Raw genomic sequence first — 22049 nt, 5'->3', positions numbered from 1 at the left:
TCCCATAAGCTGCCCCGACCTCCATATGCACACTACGGCAAGCACATGCTCTAACACAAGCAACAACGTACACACAGAATAAATAAAATCTAATTTTAAAATTATTTTGTTAAATATTAAAAAGATGAAAAATGTAATTTACCATGGTCTATAGGAATGCATTTGTGGACTGGCTTTTATAAGATAAAAACGTGGAATTCAATCTGTGTCAAGTGGGACATCAATTTGGAAGTTGTCAGTTTTAGAAATGCCCTAGCTTTTGTTCTTTTCCTAAAAAGCCAGAACAAATTTTCTGCGCACCGAAGAGTGCCTGATAGCATCCTGGTGTTCGCTGATGGTCCTATCTAAAGGTACTAATTCTTCAACTACAGAATCCCAACAGCTGCGGGGCAGCGCGCGCACACACCTGTGTGAACACACCTGCGTGAAGATGTTTGCCTTCACGGCATTGCTGCTGTGGGGCGTGGCATTCCTCTGCACGCTCATCTGTGTGAGCTGGTGGCACTGCTTTGGGACACTGTTGAACCCCCTCTAGGAGGTAGGGCCTATCTGGAGGAAACTGGGTGGGGTTTTCGCTCTGCATCCTGCTCTGTCAGACAGTAAGACACTTTACACTCCAGCTGTGCCAGCCAGGAGCCCACAGCCACACCCTCTCTGCCGTGACAGATTAGAACCCTCACATTGTGAACCCAAACAAATCTTCCTGCAAGATGCTTCAGTAGGGTACTCTGTCACAGTGACAAGAAAATACTAATAATCCATGAGGGAAGGAGAGAGCCACCATGCAGGTGGATGACATATACGCTAATGCCTAAGGAGCAACAGCCGCTGCTCCAAGTCAGCAGATCTAGAACTGGTACAAATAAATGCAGTGCTCTGGAAGTAATTACAAGAACTAAGGAATGACTAGAAGATTTTTCTGGGATGAGAGGCAGGGATGGAATAGCAGGAGGCTTCTACTATTTGATGAACCACATACATGTATCACGTTTAAGCTGTCAATGTTTTAAACAATTAACCAGGTCAGATCTGTAATCGTGCACTCTGCAGGCAACGGCAGGAAGATGACTGCAAGGTGGAAGCCAGTTCTATAGGGCAAGTTTCAGATTAACCTGGGTTACACAGCAAGATCCTGTCTCAAATAAGTGAATGAATGAATGAATGAATGTTTAAAAACTAAGCTAAGCAACACAGCTGCTGACATGGCAATTTAAGATTTGTCTCACATGGTCAGAGAATGCTGCAGGTACTTAGTAAAGCCAGGTCCAGACACAGAAAACTTCTAAAGGTACAGTATGTTTGAAAATATGCTTAGATACTTAAAAAAGGGGGGGGGGGAGACAGTCATAGAAACAAATGAATAGTATAAGTCTTTAAAGAAAGAATAAAGTAATATAAAAAGAATAAGTCGTGTAAAGATGGGAAATAAACAGGGTGTCTGGATCCTGTATGGTGCTTTGTTGACTTTAAATTTTTTCAATAATGTACAAAAATCATTAGCTGCTGAGAGACAGTGGATTATGGAAACCGATCAATTAAACCCACCTCTATATTTTAAGACTATCTTAACTTCAAAATGGAAGTCAAAAATATATTGTGTTGAGGTAGGGGTTATGCCTTTGTTTCCACAGGAACAAAAAGTTATGGTTCTCTTCAAAATTAATAAATATCAGATTTGATTGGGGGAGACTTCATGAAAATCTTGGCTACAAACATGAAAAAAGAAACCAAAAAACTACAGGACAGGTGATGTATATGCTGATCCCTCTACTATGGGAACAGCTGAGACTAGATGAGACATGATAAATCTTGTTGGCTACAGGGTTCTCATGACTTATTATTACATGCCATTCTTTCATATGGCATGGATAGAGGTTTGGTTATACAGTCCAAACAAACTTATAAAGTTAATAGATGACTTTTACCTGCTCAAACATAAAACAAAAAATCAACTTTAGTTGACTTGTGCACACCACATTCCATACTTGTGTTAATGCAGATATGTTACCTTTAAAAGTTTGTGTGCTTTCAGGAAAAAAAGGACCAAACACCAATGAAGACAAGTAGCCCAGCCTCTCAGAATGCCTGCCTCAGTTGCAGTTTCTACAAAAATCTGTATCGAGAACAACTTCAAAGCTGCTAGCTGAGATGGTCCAGCCTCACGGACTACTCCAGCCAAGATAAGCTCTACAATTTCCCATCACACAGAAACTAAACAAAAAATAATACAACTAGCTCTCCCAGGCCTCAACCATTATCTCATTTTTTTCAGGGTCCCCTAAAGATGCTATAGCCCTCAGACAACAGAAAGCAGTCTTGAAAACATGATGCCCACATTCCCAAGAGGTAGAATATGTGATTTTTGATTGTTCATGGATTATGGATGTTTATCATCATTTAGGGGGTTGGTTGAAAGTTGGTCATGGTCAGGGAAAAGCTGAGCAAAGGAGATTCAGGGATTTCTTCCTGAAGGGAAAAGGGGGATACAGTATAGAAATGACAGGATAAAAGGAAGGATCGTTGAGTCTACTTTTGAACTAAAAAAACAACTACTAGTAACAACTATTTTACATTGGTGTGAATTTTTATATACTGATACAAATTCAAGGTTATTTTTGTTATAGTATATATATGTATATATGTATATATATATATATATATGTTTCTACTCTTGTTTAAGGTATTGTATCTATGCAGCTCCTTTAACAATGTAATGTAAACTTCAAGTCCTTGAAAGCTATTATTATTAACTATTTAGGATAATTAAGAAATGCAGGTTAGTAGTTAGTCATTTATAATAATCAAACTTATAGTCATGTTAGGTATGTTTTCAAGGTCAAAGAGATATATTCTATATAGACAGATGTTCTTCAAACACTTAAGACCTACAGAATATGGCATTTAAAATGTCTTAATAACATAAGGCTTTTCATTACAATGAGACACATCTTCGCTGGCATCACCAATCTACTTCAAAAAAGGATGATGGACACCAAAGAACCTCCACATGGAGTTTGCTTTCTATGATGCAAAGCTAGCCATTTGGGAAAGAAACTACCCTGGCCTCAACTGCTGACAGTATGCTGTCCAAACTGGACAAGCAGGACACAAAAGAAGGTAATTGTCAAACTTTGCCAAGATAGGTAGGACAGTTCTTCAAAATTTCTGATTAACAAAAAAGTCTGTCAGATATTCTAGTCCCCAACGTTGCAGAGGAATCTTAGGTGACTGTCCAGGCAGGCAGGTAGGTATCTCTTGTTGTTTCTATAGTTTTGGAAGTTGCTTGCTCTGCACATCCTGTATACTCAGGTAATATTAAATCCTTCTCAGGTCTTTGATGAGGTTAAACAGTAGATAGTTATAGTTGCAGTTTTCCTTGTTACCAAATTCAGAAAGGAAACTCACAAAAGAGAATGTAAAGTATATAAGTCTGAAAGACATAAAAGCTTAAGTTGTTTATCTAAGAAAGTGTTTTGAGGTCTAAAAAGATAAGTTTTGGACTGGTAAAATAAGTTAGAATAGAAAGTAAATTAGGTGCAAAGCTTTGACTTACCAAGATAGGATGGATAATGGAGTATTTTCTCTAAATTTGCCAAATACAAATGGACTGGACATTGTGAATGTAATTCTTACCTAATGATTGTTCTGTGTTAAGAACTAAAATTTTCCCTTTTTATTTAGACAAAAAGGGGGAAATGTGGGATATTTGTACACTGTATGAAGATGTATTGGTGTGATTGCTTTAATTGGTGTGAACAGCCAATAGCTAGGCAGGAGAGATAGAAAGGACTTCTGATTGCTGGGAAGAGGAAAGGTAGAGTCACCAGCCAGGCTTGGAGGGCAGGATGGGCAGCACAAAGTAAAGGTAACCGAATCACGTAAAAGCATGTAGATTAAAAGATAAGGGCTAATTTAAGTGATAAGAAGTAGTCAGGAACAAGTCTAAGCTAAAGCCAAGCTTTCATAATTAATAAGTCTCCGTGTCGTTATTTGCGAGTTGGCAGCCCAAAGAAAAACCCGTCTACAACCTGCTTCTGCCACTGAATGTATTAAATATTCACAATGGTGTTTATTTTTAAATGTAAAATGGAATTAGGGTAAAACAGTCTACCATCTGGTGATTAAAAAAAAAAAATTAAGGCTTCACTTTGTTTTTTGTTTTTGTTTTGTCTTGTTTGCTAGTTTGGTTTTTTTGAGATTCTGTTAAACTATCCAGGATAGCTTCAAACTGACCATCCTCCTGGCTCAGTCTACTCAGTCTACTTGGTTTCAACCTCTATTTATTTTTGACGAGTTTACAGTGCTCAGCAAAAAATTATTGATAAAAGGGCTGAGAAATGGCTCTGCAGTTAAGCACACTGGCTGCTCTTCCAGAAGAAGAACCTAGGTTTAACTCCTAGTACCTGATGGTTGCTGACAACCATGTATAACTCCAGTTCCAGGGGATCTGACACCCTTTTCTGGCCTCCTTGGGCACTAGGCATGCACATGGTACACAAATATGCATGCAGGCAAAACACCCAAATACAAGACAGTGACAATAATAACAAACATAAACTGCTTACACACTTAACAACTCAAACTACTTACAAATCTTTGTTTAATGGAGAAAGAGGCAGAAGGGTAGTGCCTTCCTGGAGCACTACCACATAACATAAAATTTCAGGCCACCCTGGGCTACCTAGCAAAGAACAAGACCCTCTCAACAAAATAAAAAGTAAAGGAAAGAGACAGTGACTCAGAACATAAAGTTGTATCTCATTAGACTTAAGATTCTTTGTTTTATGTTAAAATCAGTCCCAAGTTCCCAGAAGCAAGCCTACCTTTGAGAGCTTCACAGTGCCTTTTAATCGCCACAGGAGTCAAATGCAGAAAATTTGGGATCTAAAAATAGAGATGTTTCAAAAGGATAAATTACAGCCAAATCTCCCCCTCCCACTCCCTTTTTTTGTGAGCTAAAGTCTCGATATATTTCCCAGATATTTTCAAACTCATAGGTTCAAGTGACCTTCCTGTTTCGGCCTCCTGGGTAGCTGGGACTACAGCTACGCCACCATGCTGGCTCTATCATCAACACACGGATAGGATCATATTCTTATAAACTAAACCACAGGCCCAATAAATCATGAAAGTAAAGTCCAACAGCTTTTCTACAGCATTGGTTCAGACCACAGACATCAGTCAGGAAGTAGATTCTATATGATTCAGTTCTGATACATCAGAATCAGATGGCACACATCTTTCATTTTATGTCTTACAAGACAGCAGTCATGTTAAAAAAAATAAACACTTTCATAGCATTCTTTATGTCATGTATCTACAGTATTCATGTGCAATTCCATTATAAAACCAAAGGCTTCAGGGTGTTAGCTTACACTTATAATTCTAGCACTCAGGGAGACTGAGGCAGGAAGTTTGTGAAGTCAAGGTCACTCTGGACTCAAAAGTCCAAAAAACAATAATAATAATGATTTTTGAATGCATGTAAGGATACCAATCTGTCAATCACCCAATCCTCCAAGAAACTTGGTATATTCTTTTTGCTTTGCACACAACAAACATTTTATAAACTGAATGAACAAAGCTAGCAAATCTCAACTAGATAGTTGATTGTATTTATTTATTAATTAATTTTTTGAGAAACAGTCTCCTGTAGCCAAGACTAGCCTGGAACTTATGATGGACTCCTGATCCTCCTGCCTCAGTCTCCCAAGTATGCTCCACCACACTCAGCTCTTAACTGACCAGTTTAGTGAAGAGGTTATATTCTTCATATAAATGATCATTGTTATAAACAATAACATATCACAGAAGATTATAGAGCATCAAATGGAATGGAAAAGGACAAAGGTGCACAAAATAAAGAGAACAAGTAAAAATAAAAAAAAAATTCTGGCTACAGACATAAAGAAATAAACCTAGAAAAACTAGAAGACACGTAACATGTATTTCACCTACTCAAACATAAAACAAAAATATTATCTTTGGCTAACTTGTGAACAACACACAGTCTACACTTGCATTAATGCAGATATGCATGTTACCTTTAAAAGTTTATGTATTTTCAGAGCAAGGGGACCAGACACCAATAACAACGGGTGGCCCAGGTGATCTAACATCTCAGAGCACCTCTGCTGCAGTTTCCTCAGAATTCCACATCCAGAACAGCTTCAAGGCTGCTGGCTGAGATGATCTGGCCTCACAGACTAATCCAGCCAAGACTTAACCATTGTCTTTATTTTCTCAAGGTTCCCCCAAAGATGCCAGTGTCCCCAAACAGCAGGAAGCAGTCTAGAGAAAACAATGCCCACATTCTCAAAAGATGGGTTATGTTATGTTTTGAGCAAGGAGCTCAAAAGATGGGTTATGTTTGTCATCATTTAGGGGTGATTGGTTATAAGTTGTTACTGATCATGGACCAAAAAGGGGAAAAAACAAAAAACTAGACAAATGAGTTAGATTCAAGGATCTCTTTCTGAAGAAAAAGGTGGGGGAGGAGATATAGGAATGATTGAAAAAAAGGGGTAGATTATTGAATCTACTTTAATCCAAAAATAAAACAACTATTAATCTCAAAATATTTTACATGGTATCGATTTTGGTTTATTGATACAAATTTGAAGTTATTTTTGTTATACTGTATGTATGTTTATACTCTTGCTTAGGGCATTGTGCTTATGCAACTCATTTAAAAATGTAATGTATAATTAAGAAATGAGTTTAGTAGTTAGTCATCTATAATAATCAAACTTATAATAGTCATGTTAAATATGTTTTCAAGGTTAAAAAGATTTATCTAGATAAAGAGACGGTCTTCAAACACTTCAAAGACCTACAGAATGTGGCATTTAAAATGTTCTAATAACCTAAGGCTTTTCATGACAGTGAGACATGTCTGCTCCTGGCGGCACCAATCTACTTTAGAGAAGATTATGGGCATCAAAGAAACTCCACATGGAGTTTACTTTCTTTGTAGCAAAAGCTAGCCATTTGGGGAAAAAACAAAACAAAACACTGCCCTTGCCTCAAATGCTGACAGTATATTATCCAAACTGGACCAGCAGGGCACAAAGAAAAGCAACTGTTGAACTTTGCCAAGACAGTCCTTCAGAATTCCCTGCTTCACAGGAAAGCCTGTCAGATATTCTAGGCCGGTAAGCCAAAGAAAGATAAGTACCCCAATGTTGCAGAGGAACTTTGGGTTACTGTCCAGGCGGCCGGCTGTCCTAGTCCTTAGGTTATAGTACTTCCTTCTGGGGTCTTTGATAGAGTTAAAGACTAAAGAGTCAGACTTAATAGTTTTCTTTAGTTATGATAAAAGGTAAAGTACAAACTTTAGACTCACAAAGATAATATTTTCTCTAAATTTGCCAAATACAAATGGACTGAATATTGTAACTGTAATTCTTACTTGATAACTGTTTTCGTTATGTATAGTTTTATTATGTTAAAGTTAAAACCTTCATTTTTAATTAGACAAAAAAGGGGAAGTGCTGTGAAATAATTCTTTTATACACTGTGAAGATGTTTTATTCTCACTTGTTTAATAAAGAGCCAACTGTCTAATAACTAGGCAGAAAGAGGTTAGGCAGGAGAGCCAGACTGAAAGAATACTGGGAAGAAGGAGGGCAGAGTCGCCAGCCAGATGCAGAGGAAGCAGGAGATGAACATGCCCGTGCAGAAAAAAGGTACCACCATGTGGTAATAGAGTGTATATAAGAAATATGGGTTAATTTAAGTTGAAAGAGCTAGTTAGTAACAAGCCTAAGCTATTGGCTGAGGCTTTATAATTAATAATAAGTCTCTGTGTGGTTATTTGGGAGTTGGCTGGTGGGACAGAAAAGTCCACCTACACCCACCAAGGAGCTTTCTGAGCCCTGAACCAGCCACTTACCTTTAAAAGCTCTAGATTCCCCTCCTTTGCCATGGGCACGCCCTTCTTTACTGGATACCCCATTCGAACAGGCAGAGGAACAGCAGAGGGTTTAAATGGCGTTGCAACAGGGTAAACACTGGGCCAGTCCTGGTCAACATCCATCTTCTCTGTCCTAGGAGGTAGTGCCTAAGAAACATGAAATACTTAAAATTTTTAAATATCAACATATTCTTTAATTTTAAGACAAAAGCTGTAACTAAGATACATAAAAGCTGCAAAACACTGACTTCCAGGCTTGTGAGAAATGGGGAAAGGTGCTTACTGTGCACACCTGGCAACCTAAATTTGACCCTGAGAATCTACAAGGTGAAAGGAAAGAACCAAGTTAACAGGGTTGTCCTGACTTCCACACTCCATTTGTGGCGCATACGCCCGCACACTACATACACATATGACAAGTAAAAGACTCATTTCCAACAAATTTGTTGCTCAAATAAAAAACTCTAACTCAGCATAAATATCTCTGCATAGATGCTTCAAACTATGACAAGCTCTCCATTAATGTCACATTTCCTTCACAAGAATTAAACAATTTGTGAAGCTTATGAAATACATTTATGAAGTTTATAAAAAGTATTTTAAAAGTATACTTTAAAATAGTTTTTAAAACCTCAATGATGTAAGTCAACACACAAAGAAATGTAAGAACTTGGAGACAGAGCTGCGGATGTGGCTCAGTTGGCAGAGTGTTGCTTAGCATGCACAAAGCCCTGGATTGGACCCCAGCCACTAGGTATGATGGTACACACCTGTACACCAGCACCTAGGAGATGATCAGAAGTTCAAGGCCAGGGACAGAGAGATAGTTCAGCAGCCACGAGCACATACAGCCTCTAAGGCCTCCTTGGATACCAGGCACACATGGTACACATACATACATACATACATACATACATATGCACTAAACACTCATACACATAAAATAAAATAAATATTTAAACATTAAAAAAAAGTTTTAGGTTATACTTCTTACACAGCAAGTTTAAGGCCATCCTGGGCTACAGGAGAGCCTGTCTCAAAAGGAGGAAGAAACAGTAGGGGTGGGGTAGTGGGAAGGAATTTGGGAATAAGGGAGGTAAGAGAGAATAAATATTTAGTGGCCAGTGAGACTGCTCAGCAAGTAAGGTGCTGGCCACAAACCTGACTACTTGGAGTTCAACCCCTGGGGCCCACATAGTAGAGAACTGCCTCCAGTAGTCCTCTGACCTTCATACAGGTACCACAACTCACACATACATACACATTCACAATTTCAAAATTTAATAATATAGAAGAGGCACTCTGAGATAAACTAATCAAAATTAAACAGATTTAAAAACATAAATGTCTCCAAGCCCGAGATAAATGACTTGAAAGCTTAGTAAATCGCATTAGCACACGTGTGTGTATTTAAAAGTGTCACACAGAAGGGGATGGCCTCCATACAAACAGTAGGGCTTGGGGTTAAAGGCATGGCTCAGTGGCTGAGAGCACTTGCTGTTCATGCAAAGGATCCAAGTTCTGTCCCCAGCACCAACGTCAGGTGGCTCACAACCACCCAAAACTTCAGTTCCAGGAAGCTGATGTCCTCTTCTGGCCTGCACAAGCACCAGACATGCATGTGGTGCACATAAACTCACACACACACAAATACACATGCATAAATTAATGGCCAATAGCAAGGCAGGAGAACGGACAGGAGGGGCTGGCAGGCAGAGATATATAGAAGAAAAAGAGAGATGGAGGGGATCAAAACAGAGCCAGAGAAGGGGAGGACATCAGGGGTCAGCCACCCAGGTACACAGCAAGCCACAGAGTAAGAGTAAGATTTATAGAATTAAGAGAATGGGGAAAGCCCAGAGGCAAAGGGTAGACGGGATAATTTAAAGTTAAGCTGGCTAGTAACCAGCCAAGCTAAGGCTGGTTGTTCATAAGTAATAATAAGCCTCTGTGTGTGAATTTATTTGGGAGCTGGGTATTGGGTCTCCCAAAAGAGAAAAAAACAACCAACAACAACTGGCCTTAAGTCTCAAAGATGCTCAGAGGAGAGTAACTGGTGAGATTACTGCTAACTGCAGAAGGCACCATCAGAGTCTGTACTCAGGCTCTGCACCTGCTTTCTGGGCATGTATGAGTGAGTCTACCTCCTAAAGCTGATGCATTCTCAGACTAACTACTAACAGGGCTATGGCAGTTGCCCAGAGACCTTGAGAAGCCTCCTCTGGCAGTACCCTTGGCCTCATTTTAGGACTTCATAAATCATTAAGATAGAGACAAGTAAAGTAAATACATGTGTACCTTTCTTCTCATTGGCCTTTCACTTCTGGATGCTGGACCTAAAAGACAAAAATTTATAATGTAGCATTGTTCAAAATCACTGGCCTGCAGTTCTAACATAACTTAAGGCATTTACCAACATGAAAACGGAACGATAACCTATTTTCTTCAAGTTTAAAACAGAAAGTGGGAACAAAGAAACTCCATGGCAATGATACAGAGAACTCATCATCTAGAGAAATACTGCCTTCCCTTTATGTGAGAGGGTCTTACACCGCAACCCAGGCTAGTCCTTAACTTGTTGCAATCCTTTTGCTTCAGTCTCCCAAGAGCTGAGATTATAGGAGTACAGCATCCACACTCAGCTAACAAAATACTTGCATTAATTTTAAAGTTTGTAGCACAATAGGTTCATGTTCTCAAATTAAAATACTTAGTATTTGAATTTTTAAAGGTAACTGATTTGAAATGTCCAATGACAAAAATTACCAATAACAAACTCATGAACAGAACACTTAAGTCACAGGACTGTAGAAGATGAGTCCTCACATACCAAAAGTACTTTTAACATAGCTTATTTTATGCATGCTGTAATGAATGCTTTGCTGTGGAAATAGCTACATTACTAAGTACTTTTACATGTACAGTCTACGCTAGACTACTCATTATCACTTCATTTAGCCTTTCTTATTATTTCAAATACAAGTATCATTATTGTCCTTTTAGAGGCCACTTATATTCAAGAAAACCAAAGGACAAGAAATGAAGGTCACTGCAGCACAGCATATAAGATTCCTCATGCTCTGGTCCACTGTCTCCGGTCTCACCGATGAGAGTGCCACAGCTGCAATGTGCTTCCCAGGCCTTTCAGTCCATCTCTCAACTCGGTTCTCTGCTTGGACCACGCCTCCCTCCCATGATCCTGGCTCTTCCCCTTCCCTCTTTTCTTCATTGGACATATTTCTATTCATCCCACAGTGCTCATTCTTTCAAAAATTAATTGCTACTATTTATTACAAACTAGGAACACAGTAATGCATACAATCCAGCTTTTGCTCTCAATATTGTTGCTAGCCTGCAGACGGTCTAGGCCCCACTGCCGACACCTGTGTTGCTGGCCTGCAAAGGGTCTGTCATGGGATGTCTCCACCTCCGTCACCACGAGAGTTAAGTCTTCTATGGAATCCCTTTTCAGTTTATACACCTGCTGTGGGATGGTCTGTATGTCAAATGTTTTGCTCTGATTGGTCAATAAATAAAACACTGATTGGCCAGCAGCCAGGCAGAAAGTATAGGTGGGACTAACAGAGAGGAGAATCGAGAGAATAGGAAGGCAGAGGGAGACACTGCCAGCCACTGCCATGACAAGCAGCATGTGAAGATGCCTGTAAGCCACAAGCCGCGTGGCAAGGTATAGATTTATAGAAATGGATTAATTTAAGATATAAGAACAGTTAGCAAGAAGCCTGCCACGGCCATACAGTTTGTAAGCAATATAAGTCTCTGTGTGTTTACTCGGTTGGGTCTGAGCAGCTGCGGGACTGGCGGGTGACAGAGATTTGTCCTGACTGTGGGCCAGGCAGGAAAACTCTAGCTACATACACCTATCCTAATTAGGGTTTCTATTGCTGCAATCAAACACCAGGACCAAAAAGCAACTTGCGAAGAAAGTTTATTTGGCTTACACTTCCACATCATAGTTCATTATTGAAAGAAACCAGGACAGGAACTCAAACAAGGCAGGTACCTAGAAGCAGGAGCTGATGCAGAGGCCATAGAGGAGTGTTGCTTACTGGCTTGCTCCTTATGGCTTGCTCAGCCTGCTTTCTTATAGAACCTAGGACCATCAGTCCAGGGGTGGCATCACCCACAATGGGCTAGGCCCTCCCCCATTAATCACTAATTAAGAAAATGCCCTACAGCTGTATCTTACGGAGACATTTTCCCAATTGAGGCTCCCCCCTTTCAGATGACTCTACCTTGTATCACGCTGATATAAAACTGGCCAGGACAATCACTCCTTGTCAACTTGACACACAAACGTATCACTGTTAAGTCATAACTTTTCCTTTCTACTTCATTCCCAAAACCACACATTAACATCAAAATCACAATACAAAACAATATACAAACTTTCCAAGTCCCACAGCCTTTACAAATTAAAAAACACTTTAAAATTCAGTCTCTTTGAAAATCCAAAGTCTCTTTTAAAACCTAAAATCTCAGTCTCTCAGCTGTAGGCTCCTGTAAAATCAAAAGCAAGTACTTTCTTACTTGAAGAGGGAAGAACGAGGACACAGTTACAACCTCAACAAAGCAAAACTAAACTCCAAAATTATAAACAACTCAATGTTCAATCATGTGGGATTCACTCATGATCTTCTGGACTCCTCCAGTGGATGGGGTCACTTCTCTGGCTCCGCCCTCTGCAGCACAGACAGACTGTCTTCTAGGCTCAGGCCGGCCCCACCCCACACCAGCTGCTGCTTCTGGGGGCTATCCCATGGTACCAGCATCTTGAAGTGTTAGGTTCTTCTGCTGCAGCTAGGCCGCACTTTTACCTATAGCCTCTCCTGGGCTCTCTTTATGGAGCAAAGACCCCTCCAATCCTGGGCTTCCACTGCTACTCCAGCTGCACCTTCAATGGCCTCTCTTGGCCTGTCACAGTGCCAGCCCTCTGCTGCTTTTCAGGACCTCTCCATGCCTTCAAAACCAGTACCACCTGAGGGACTCTTACATTACAAGTTCGGCTGCCAAGGGGGGTGCAACCTTGGCCACCTCTGGAACACAGCTTTTGTGTGTGGACTCTTGGGAAACACCTCCCACAAGATTTCACCTCAATGATGCCACTCTCTTCTGAACCACTGCTAATTTCTCAGGGCCAGCTAATTAGCATCAATTGTTTCAGTAAAGTAAAGGCTTTACTTCAGTTGTTCTGGTCTCTTGGTTGTTGTTTTTTGTTTTGGCTTGGTTTTTTGTTTGTTTTTGTGGTTTCTCGAGATAGGGTTTCTCTGTGTAACAGTCCTGGCATCTGCTTTGTGTACCAGGCTCTCACACTCACAGAGATCCACCTGCCTCTGCCTCCCAAGTGCTGGGATTAAAGGCGTGGGCCACCACTGCCCCTTGTTCTGGTCGGCTCCAGCAGACCAGATACCACATTCTTGACACAAATGGCCCAGTAGAGCCATTGCTTCCCTCTGAAAATTCACTAGCCAGGGCTCCATCTTCTACACTGCTCTCACATTCTTATCTTCAAAGCTCCGACAGAACAGCCCACTGAGCTCTCAATACTCAACGGCTCTTCTAACCCCAAGTTCCAAAGTCCTTCCACAATCCTCCCTAAAACATGGTCAAATCTGTCACCGCAATACCCTGTGCCCATCCAACCACTCCACAGGTTCTTTCTTTCTGGAGAACACCAATAACAAGGTGGGCAATATCTCCAGACGACACACGCTTTAAGCTAAAGCTTGAGGGCTAGTGGGAAGTAGCCATGAAAACAGGCTGGTGAGAAAATGTCTGAAGACAGCAGAGAACGCTTCAGCAGCCCATACAGCAAAACTGGATCAATAGAGGTTAGCACTGCCCTGCATAAGAATGACAGGCAGATTCAGGAAGGAGTCCATATTTTTACAACTTTGTAACATTTCAGTCTTTGGGTTTTAGAAAAATAAACTTTTAAGGCAGTACTTGCCTCTCAACTAGACTATATGACACTGGTTATACATTTTATTCTCCTTGCTGAGAATCTATAGCTTGGATGTTTTCATCCAGAAAAACTCCAAATCGGGTCAAGGTAGGAATTCCACTCTGAGCTAGTGGGTGATGAGAGAATCCTAGGAACCCCAGATGCTTGGTACCTGAGCTCCCACTAGGCAGAGCCCATGGACCTGCAGTGGACTGGGGGCATTGGAAGTGTGCTTGCTTGAATTTCTCAGAGAATTCCTCTTCCGATGACAGAATTAGGAGTACTCCTACATCCTGAAGAGATACCCCTTGGTCAGAAGGTAAAGAGCTGTGGACAAACAGTTAAGAAAGCACAAACTTTGTAGCGGTAACCGTTAGTCTCTGCTATGACGAGACACTGTATGGCCCTTTTATGACACTAGTCATATTTAGACTGAATCCACAATGCAAAGAACATTATTCCCTCTTCATTGATGCAGATTAGGAATACCTGGAGCATCACACTGAGTCCTTCACACTCGAAGACACTTACTACTGAGAAGCAGGAATAATGCTAAGCACCTGGCCACATCTGCATTTAGTCCACAGCACCAAATGCCCCTTTTTATCTGACTTGGTGCTATATAATAGCTTCCCTGCTAGAAAGAGAGAGCACAGAATGTGGAAACAAGTAAACTCAAACTCAGTGTGGCTGACACTGAAAAAGGAACAGACAACTGAAAAGAAGAGCCAAGATATCTAATGTGCTTCAATGACAAGGCAGCTTGGCCTTGACTTCCCTCTTCTTCTCAATCCCTGTAGGTGGTACTGACACCCCAATGGCTCAGGCAAGGATCGACCCCGCTTCCTTGAGATACACCCCTCAAGGCTCACATCAAATTCATCAATAAATCCTACTGGCTTTCCCTTCAAAATACATCCTACAAACCAAACCACCTGCATTATTACCATCCTCTCATTTAGAATACCAGCAGCCTCCACACTGGTCTTGCAGTCGTACCCTACTGAAGTGAGTTCACCACACAGCTGCCAGTGGCCTTTTACAAGTAGAAGTTTTATGTCTGTTCTAGTGTGACCCTCCACTTCTAACAAAATCCAAGCCCAAATCAAAGCCAAATGCCTCCAAACCCTTAAAATTCGGACCATTACTAATTCTTGGACTACCACTCGCCCCTTTACTCACGCAGCAGGTCGGGGGGGGGGCCCTCCTTCTCTCCCTTCACATGTCTTTTCCTGAGGTCTCTCCTCACTACCTTATCCTGCCTGAAGGGCCGCTTCTTCGACAGCACATCAGTCGCAATATTCTGCTTTCTTATTCTTCCCAACAATACATTTTATGGTAACTGTTTACTTATGTACACGCTGGGTGTGAACTTCACTAGTATGCCAGCCTCTGCAACTCTGCCTAGGACATTTCCATTTATGAGAGTAAAAGAATGAAAATCTGGAGATGGACACAGCTTAGGACCATGACGAGCCACTATGACTGACGTATTAAGGAACCTATAACTTATCCAAAAACCATCTGTGGGTAGATTTTCAACAAGGTTTGCTGTGGAGGAGCCTTCGGGAGAGCAAGAGCGGTAGGGTGACGGCGTGGGGGAGAGGGAGCTGGGGAAGGGGTCCGGGGCTGCAGGGGTCCGCCCCGGGGGGGCCTCTCCGGTGATCCCGTCGCTGCATTCCTCCAGCCCCACGTCTGCACGGCCTCTCACACCGCAGTGCTCCCCGCCCCCCGGGCCCCGGGGGTCACCCCGTCCGGGCACAGCGGCCGGCCTCGGTGAGCGCTCGCCGTGGGGTGCGCGCCCTCCCCTCTCCCAGCCCGCGGCGGCGCACCCACACTCACGCGGGCCGGCTCCCGGGTCCGCCGGCCTGACCGCCGAGGAGAAGGTGCGCAGGCCGCGCGCCCCCGGGCACAGGATCCGCCTCAGCTGCAGCGCCGCGACCGCCATGGCTGGAGACCGGCGAGCCCGAGGGGAAACGCGCCGCCGGGACGGGGCGGGGACCGGAAGTGCGTAGACGTGGGAACGGAAGTGCACTAGGCAGAGGGCTGGCGTGGAGTGTGGATGGGGTCTCTGACCCACAAGTCTCGCGGTCTCCGTCTACTGCTCTGTTTGACTTTTTAAAACAATGGCTGCTCTAAGACATTTTCCTCCTTTCCTTTTTATTGATGCATTTTATGTATATTGGTGTTTGCCTGCGTAGCTCAGCATCATGTGCCTGCATTGCCCACAGCGGCCAGCAGAGGGCATGGAATTAGAGCAGGTGTGAGCTTTTTTTGTGGGTGCTGGAAATTGAACCTGGTCACCTGGAAGAGCAGCCTCTGCTTAACCGATGGGCCACCTCTTCAGCCCCATTTTTTTCTTTCTTCCATTTCCTTCCTTTCTTCCTTCCTTTCGTTCTTTGATTCGTTAGTTCGTTCGTTCTTTTTTTCTTTTTCTCTTTATTTTCAGTCATCCTACCCAGTCTTCCAAGTGCTGGGATTATAAGTATGGGGCATAGCACCTAGCTTTACATTTTATACATTTTTAAATTACGTGTGTGTGTGTGTGTGTGTGTGTGTGTGTGTGTGTGTGTGTGTGTTTGTAGACCCACACTAGTAAGAGAGCTGTTTAAGGGAATTGGTTCTTTGGTTCTCCCCCTTCACCACCCAGGTTCTGGGGACCCAACTCTAGTGGTAAGGCTTACCGCTTTACTATTTCACCAGCCCTTACACTTCTTAAATGACAGCAAGTTTTCAAGCATAGTAAGTAACAAGCACCTGGCCGGGAAGGGCGCGGGGCATGGCTGCATCCACCAGCAGTTTAAAGAAATAGCCTTCTGAACTAGATTGTTTGAATTTAGATACCTGTCTTTTCATGTATTATTCATGCAGAGCTGGATTCCTAGCGCCGATGTGGAAAGGCTCACAACCTCTGGTAACTCCAGCTTCAGGGGATCTGGCTTCCATGGACACAAACACACACACACACACACACACACGCACGCACGCACGCACGCACACACACACACACACACACACATTCACATACACACACACACCACTATCAAAAATAATCTTTACAAGAAGTAACCCCTTTATAACATCAGTAGGCAAAGATACTTTATAGTGTAAAGCGTGTATTAGTTTGCCAGTAGAAGTTTCTAAACTCTATGTAATTTTTTTACTTGGAAAGGATTTTGGAGGTACAATCCCTCATCCATAATAAAAAATACCTTCTCAACCTTTTAAACTAAATTATTTAAAATGTTACAAAGGCCAGGAAAAGGCCTTTGGGACACATGATTTGCATTTAGAGGGTCCTGTGCTTAGTTTAATGCCCCTCTCCTGCTGACTTAAAGTTCATATCAAGTTCTGAAAGGGGGCTCCACATTTTCAGTTTTCATTGATCCCTACAGATTACATAGGTAATTCTGAGTAGAACAACTTGAACTACTAAGCCTTCTTTTTAAATGGTCTTTTACTTCTTTTAAAGCCTAGGTTGATATGAGAGATAACTTTTAATAAAAACTAAGTTCTTTATAAAAAGTATGTGAACAACATACATCCATTTCGAAGTGTAGTGCAAATATCCAGGCAGCCTATTCAGCCACCAGAACAGCATTGGTTACATCACGTGATAGAGGGAGCTGCTAACGAAAACATGGATGGTGATGGGGGGACTGGGGAGACGGTATAGCAATTCAGAACAGTGACTGCGCTTCCAGAGGACACTTTTGATTCCCAGCATCCACATGGTGGCTCACAGCCATCTGTAATTCATTACAACACCTTCTACTGGTTTCCACAGGCACCAGGCATGCATGGGGTGCATATGCACATATGCAGGCAAAACACCCATGCATATAAAACAAGTAAATAAGCAAATAAATAAACTTAAAAAGAAAAAATGGGTCTCAACTGGGCATTGTGGCACACACCTTTAACCCCAGCACTCAGAAGGCAGAGGCAGGTGGATCTCTGTTGTTGGAGGCCAGTGGTCTACAGAGTGAATTCCAAGTCAGCCAGTGATGCACAGTGAGACCATGTCTCAAAAGGGAAAAAAAGAAAACATGGGTCTCAATCTTGGTTGAACATTAAAATTACCTTAAGAGATTTAAAATATATGTCTTAGCCTCCTCACTCTGTGTTTGTTTATTAGTCTAGGTGTCTTTTGAGCATTACTTTTTACCTTTTTAGTGTTATTTGTGTTTGTTTTTTAATTTAAAAAGCTTGTGTGTGTGCACATGTGCACATCATTCATGTGGTCAGAATTAGTTCTCTCCTTCCACCTTTTGAGTCCTAGGTATTGAACTCAGGTGGTCAGACTTGGAAGTAAGGCCCCTTACCACTGATTCATCTTGCCAGCTCTATTTCTGGTGGTTTTTTTTTTTTTTTTTTTTTTTGAGGGGACCCAGAAACTTCAGAGTTTGAGGCAGGAGGACTCCAAGTTCAAAGCCCGACTAGGTTACATCTGTGAATAAACCTATCCATTTATACTACCCCCCCTTTTTTTTAAAGGAACATGCTCATTGGATACAAGGCAAAAGCAGTTGTATATGCTATGATGTTGAGTACGGTATGGCAGTACCTTCTCTTCTCAATGCTGTGACAAAATCTTGACCAAAGCAACTTAAGGAAGAAGAGGGTATTTTAGCTCACTGTCTGAGTGGTCATGGCAACAGGATTCTGAGGCTATTGATGAGCAGCCTCCCCAGTCAGAAAGCAGTCAGGAATGCTGGTGCTCAGCTCTCTTTCTCCTTTTTATTCAGTCTAAGGCCCCCAGGCCATGGGATGGTGCTGCCCACGTTCACCATGGTTCTTCCAAACTCCCAGCCACATCCAGAGGTGTATTTCCTTGGAAATTCTAAAGCCAGCTAAGTTAACTATTTGTGGTTAACCATCATCACAAATACCATGCCACCAGAGAGAGAGAGATGAAGCTATCAGCATTCCCTGTTCCTTAGTGTTCATTTTTTTGCAGTGCTGGGAGATGAAGGCCTTTTGTACGTTAGGCAAGCAATCTACCATTGAACTTTATCCTCAGCCCTATCTTACTTTGTTTAAAGTTAAATTGATAAGTAATCGTGTGCATTGCTACTTGTTTACTGCAATATTAAACACTGCATCTCGTTCCAATTTCCAGAATACGACTGGCTTCTAGTTCTTCCTCATTCTAACTTCCTTAAGGAGAGGGCTTTGGCTGAATACATGTTTCAAGGATGGAAAAGAAAAGTGGAAAAGGCTGTGTACTCATTTCTTCCCTGAAGCAAAAAGGTGCCACGGGGACTACAAAACTTTTCCCCTGGCTTTCCCCAGGACTTGTCTGAGTGACCACTCCTAACAGGAAGGGCTTAGGGGCTTGCAAGGTGTATTCACATTTGAACACAAGCCTCAGTGGATAGAAAACAAGAGCGGGCTCTGTAGGCTTTGCCCATACTGAAGTAACATCTGTCTGTGCTCTCTGCACATCCTGTGTGCTGGGCATGAGAGAGACTCAGTGGGGCTGGATTAGTGCTAAACACCGAAGACTCTGGATTTCAGATCATCAATAGCAGCATTACAAAATCAGGGGTTGTCATCTTTGGGTTGTTTGTTTGTTTGTTTTCAACACAGGGCTTCTCGGTGTAGTTTTGGTACCTGTCCTAGAACTCGCTTTGTACACCAGACTAGCCTCGAACTCACAGAGATCCGCCTGTCTCTGCCTCCTGAGTGCTGGGATTAAAGGTATGTACCACCACTGCCCAACCACATCTTTGTTTTGTTATGAATTTGTGGGAATTTTTCTGCCTCAGCCTCCGGAGTACAGGTATGGGTCACACCCTTCCCACTCACTCCCTTCATCCTTAACCTTTGAATGGAAAAACCAGAAGGCATTGGGATTCTGGAAGAAACCAAATGGCATATCTCAGAAGTTTAACAGAAAAAAGACATTTATACAGTGGGGTGGAGGCAGGAATGGGACAAAGCAAAAAGGATCACCAAAGTACCCTGGGAAGTGACAACGGCCTGTTGAGAAGGATGGAGTCAGAGGAAGGCCGATTAGATAGGCACTGTTGGCAACCCACTGGCTATTTATAACTGGATGCCCGAGTTCCAGAATAGGGTGGAAAGGGCTGGAGTCAATGGAGGGAGAAACATGCAACTTGAGAAAATCCAGCTCATGGATTAAGTAATAGCTCATGCCTTGGGAATTACATACATCTTTGATTTGACAAATAGGAACAAATGTCTACTTCTTATTAGAGCCTTATGCACAAATTATGAAAATATATTCAAATCAGTGGGCCCAACATGAGGTTCAATAAATAATAATGTTAAGCCTAGGTAAGACTTTTAAGCAAAGATGACTGTTCTGTTTGAAAACACATTCCTTATTGTAATTACAGATATTGTAACAAGGAGTTCTTTCACGGATGACATAGTAAATCATGGGTGAAGCTAACACTCAATTGAATCCTAAGTTAAATCCTTTGAAAGTCCTTTATGTGCAGAGTTGCTAGTGAGGAACATGAGTGGAGGTGAGGCTCAGAGGACCAGCCGTGGGAAGACTGGCACCCCAAATGTCCTTACACCTGCTCAGTAGTTGCTCCCCCAACAATAGCAATAACATTTTATGCTTGTGACTATAAGACTAGTTCAAAGACAACTTCTGTTTTGCAAATCAAAATTTATGTATAACTTTATCATTTTCTCCCCCAATTTTTTATTTTTGAATAAACAAAGACTAGGTTTCCCCAAACACAGCTGGAGGGTTTTTTCCTTTCCATAATTGTGACACTAACAAGTTTTGACCCAAGTAATCACTTACAGTCAATGTGGGGGGTTAACCCCATCCTGTGGGTTTTTTTTTCTGTTTTATCTTACACACCAGTCACAGCAATATGTCCAGTTTAGAGAATGCTAATATAAACCTTGCCCATGTCACTCAGCCCATCTCTTTTACTCAGACAGTTTCCCAGCAGCTCCTTGATGGAGACACAATCTTCCGTCTCCAGCACAAACTGTTCCACAGCCCTGCGTCCTGACAGATGGCTCTCCACCATCCCATTTGTGACACTCTCCAGAACAACACCTCTGATGGCTTTAGGCTTTCCAGGCACACTGAAGACGATAAACAGGCCCAAACAGTCCTCTCCCACCAAGTTACAGAACTCTGCCAGCTTATCAAACCTGCCTTTTTTCCAAGACTCCTCTCCCCTTGATGCACAGGACTTGGGATCCCTCAGAGGAAGGGGAGAGGACATCCTCAAGGTCTGCACTGCCACCTGAAGCCGTATTTGCTTCTCGGGTCCCCAGAAGGTCCAAATCCAGTCTGCTCCAAACAGCAAGGCCTGGTGCTTGGTCATCTTGGTGGTGGTGAGCCACTCATCAGCCCCCCTTTCCTGGCAGAAAGCGATGAAGTGGACAAGGAAGATTTCACTCAGTGTACTTGCTGCAAGGCCGAGTCTGCTCAGTGGATACTCAAACCCCAGGTACTCCTTCACCTTCTGGGCTGCGTGGGCAACAGCTGCACTGACCACCTCACACATGGCGAGAACCTCCTGGCTGTCCTTTGGAGCAGCCACCTGCTGCGAGACTTTTTGCCCCATGTCCTCCTGCACCAGTAGATGCTCCTCTTAGCTATCAGACATGTGACTGTCGCCTGGAATTGCTTCTTTTTCAGAGGAGATATCCTTCATCAAAGCCAAGTCTGTTAAGACTGTCACCAGCTTCCTAATGTCACAGCTTCTTTGGTGTGGCTAGCCAACAGACCTGGTTGGACAAACATGTGAGGGAGGGCTTCCTGTTTGTCAACTGGGTGTGTGGTGCTCAAACAGATTCCTGCTGCCTGTCAAGTGACAGAGGACAATTTCACACAGAACACCTGTTCCTCTCCAGGTTATGGACAAGCTACTTCTGATCTTTGATAAACTCTTCCTAGATGTGGTTCCTTTGTCCAGAAAACAGTATGTGAGTGTGCAGGCTGGAGTCGTGCAGCCTTTTACTCCACACAGTGTCTCCAAGTTTGCAAGTCACTTCTGCCTGACTTCATCCCCCAAGGATGTTTCTCATGTTTCCTTTTATACATACTTAAGGAGAGATCTCAGTTTGTTTGTGATTCATGCTGTGAACTCAACTCAAACAAACATATGCAAGTTTACATACAAGAGCCTGTTTTTCTACCACAAACCAAGGCTTTGTTATTCTGAA

The 22049-nt window shown here is 42.4% G+C and overlaps 2 protein-coding genes across 2 annotated transcripts in view; both read right to left on the bottom strand.

The window, feature by feature from the left end:
• Nucleotides 1-15876, bottom strand: part of Mrps35 (mitochondrial ribosomal protein S35) — a 32395-nt gene extending 16519 nt beyond the window's left edge. The window contains exons 1-4 of the mRNA XM_006986654.4: nucleotides 15723-15876; nucleotides 10214-10251; nucleotides 7895-8062; nucleotides 4824-4884 (exon numbers count right to left, since the gene is read on the bottom strand). Of these exons, the coding sequence (XP_006986716.1) occupies nucleotides 4824-4884; nucleotides 7895-8062; nucleotides 10214-10251; nucleotides 15723-15828 (373 nt within the window). The 5' untranslated portion in view covers nucleotides 15829-15876. The remainder of the gene's footprint in view (nucleotides 1-4823; nucleotides 4885-7894; nucleotides 8063-10213; nucleotides 10252-15722) is intronic.
• Nucleotides 15877-18283: 2407 nt separating this feature from the next.
• Rep15 (RAB15 effector protein) lies at nucleotides 18284-21949 on the bottom strand. Its single transcript, XM_016005179.3, has one exon. It carries the CDS (start codon nucleotides 21446-21448, stop codon nucleotides 20750-20752), a length of 699 nt encoding a protein of 232 aa, XP_015860665.1. The 5' UTR covers nucleotides 21449-21949; the 3' UTR covers nucleotides 18284-20749.
• Between the last annotated feature and the right edge of the window lie 100 nt (nucleotides 21950-22049).

Source organism: Peromyscus maniculatus, chromosome 3, assembly GCF_049852395.1.
Source record: "Peromyscus maniculatus bairdii isolate BWxNUB_F1_BW_parent chromosome 3, HU_Pman_BW_mat_3.1, whole genome shotgun sequence".
NCBI lineage: Eukaryota > Metazoa > Chordata > Mammalia > Rodentia > Cricetidae > Peromyscus > Peromyscus maniculatus.
The sequence above is the reverse complement of the archived record's forward strand: the minus strand, read 5'-3'. Positions and strand labels throughout refer to the sequence as shown.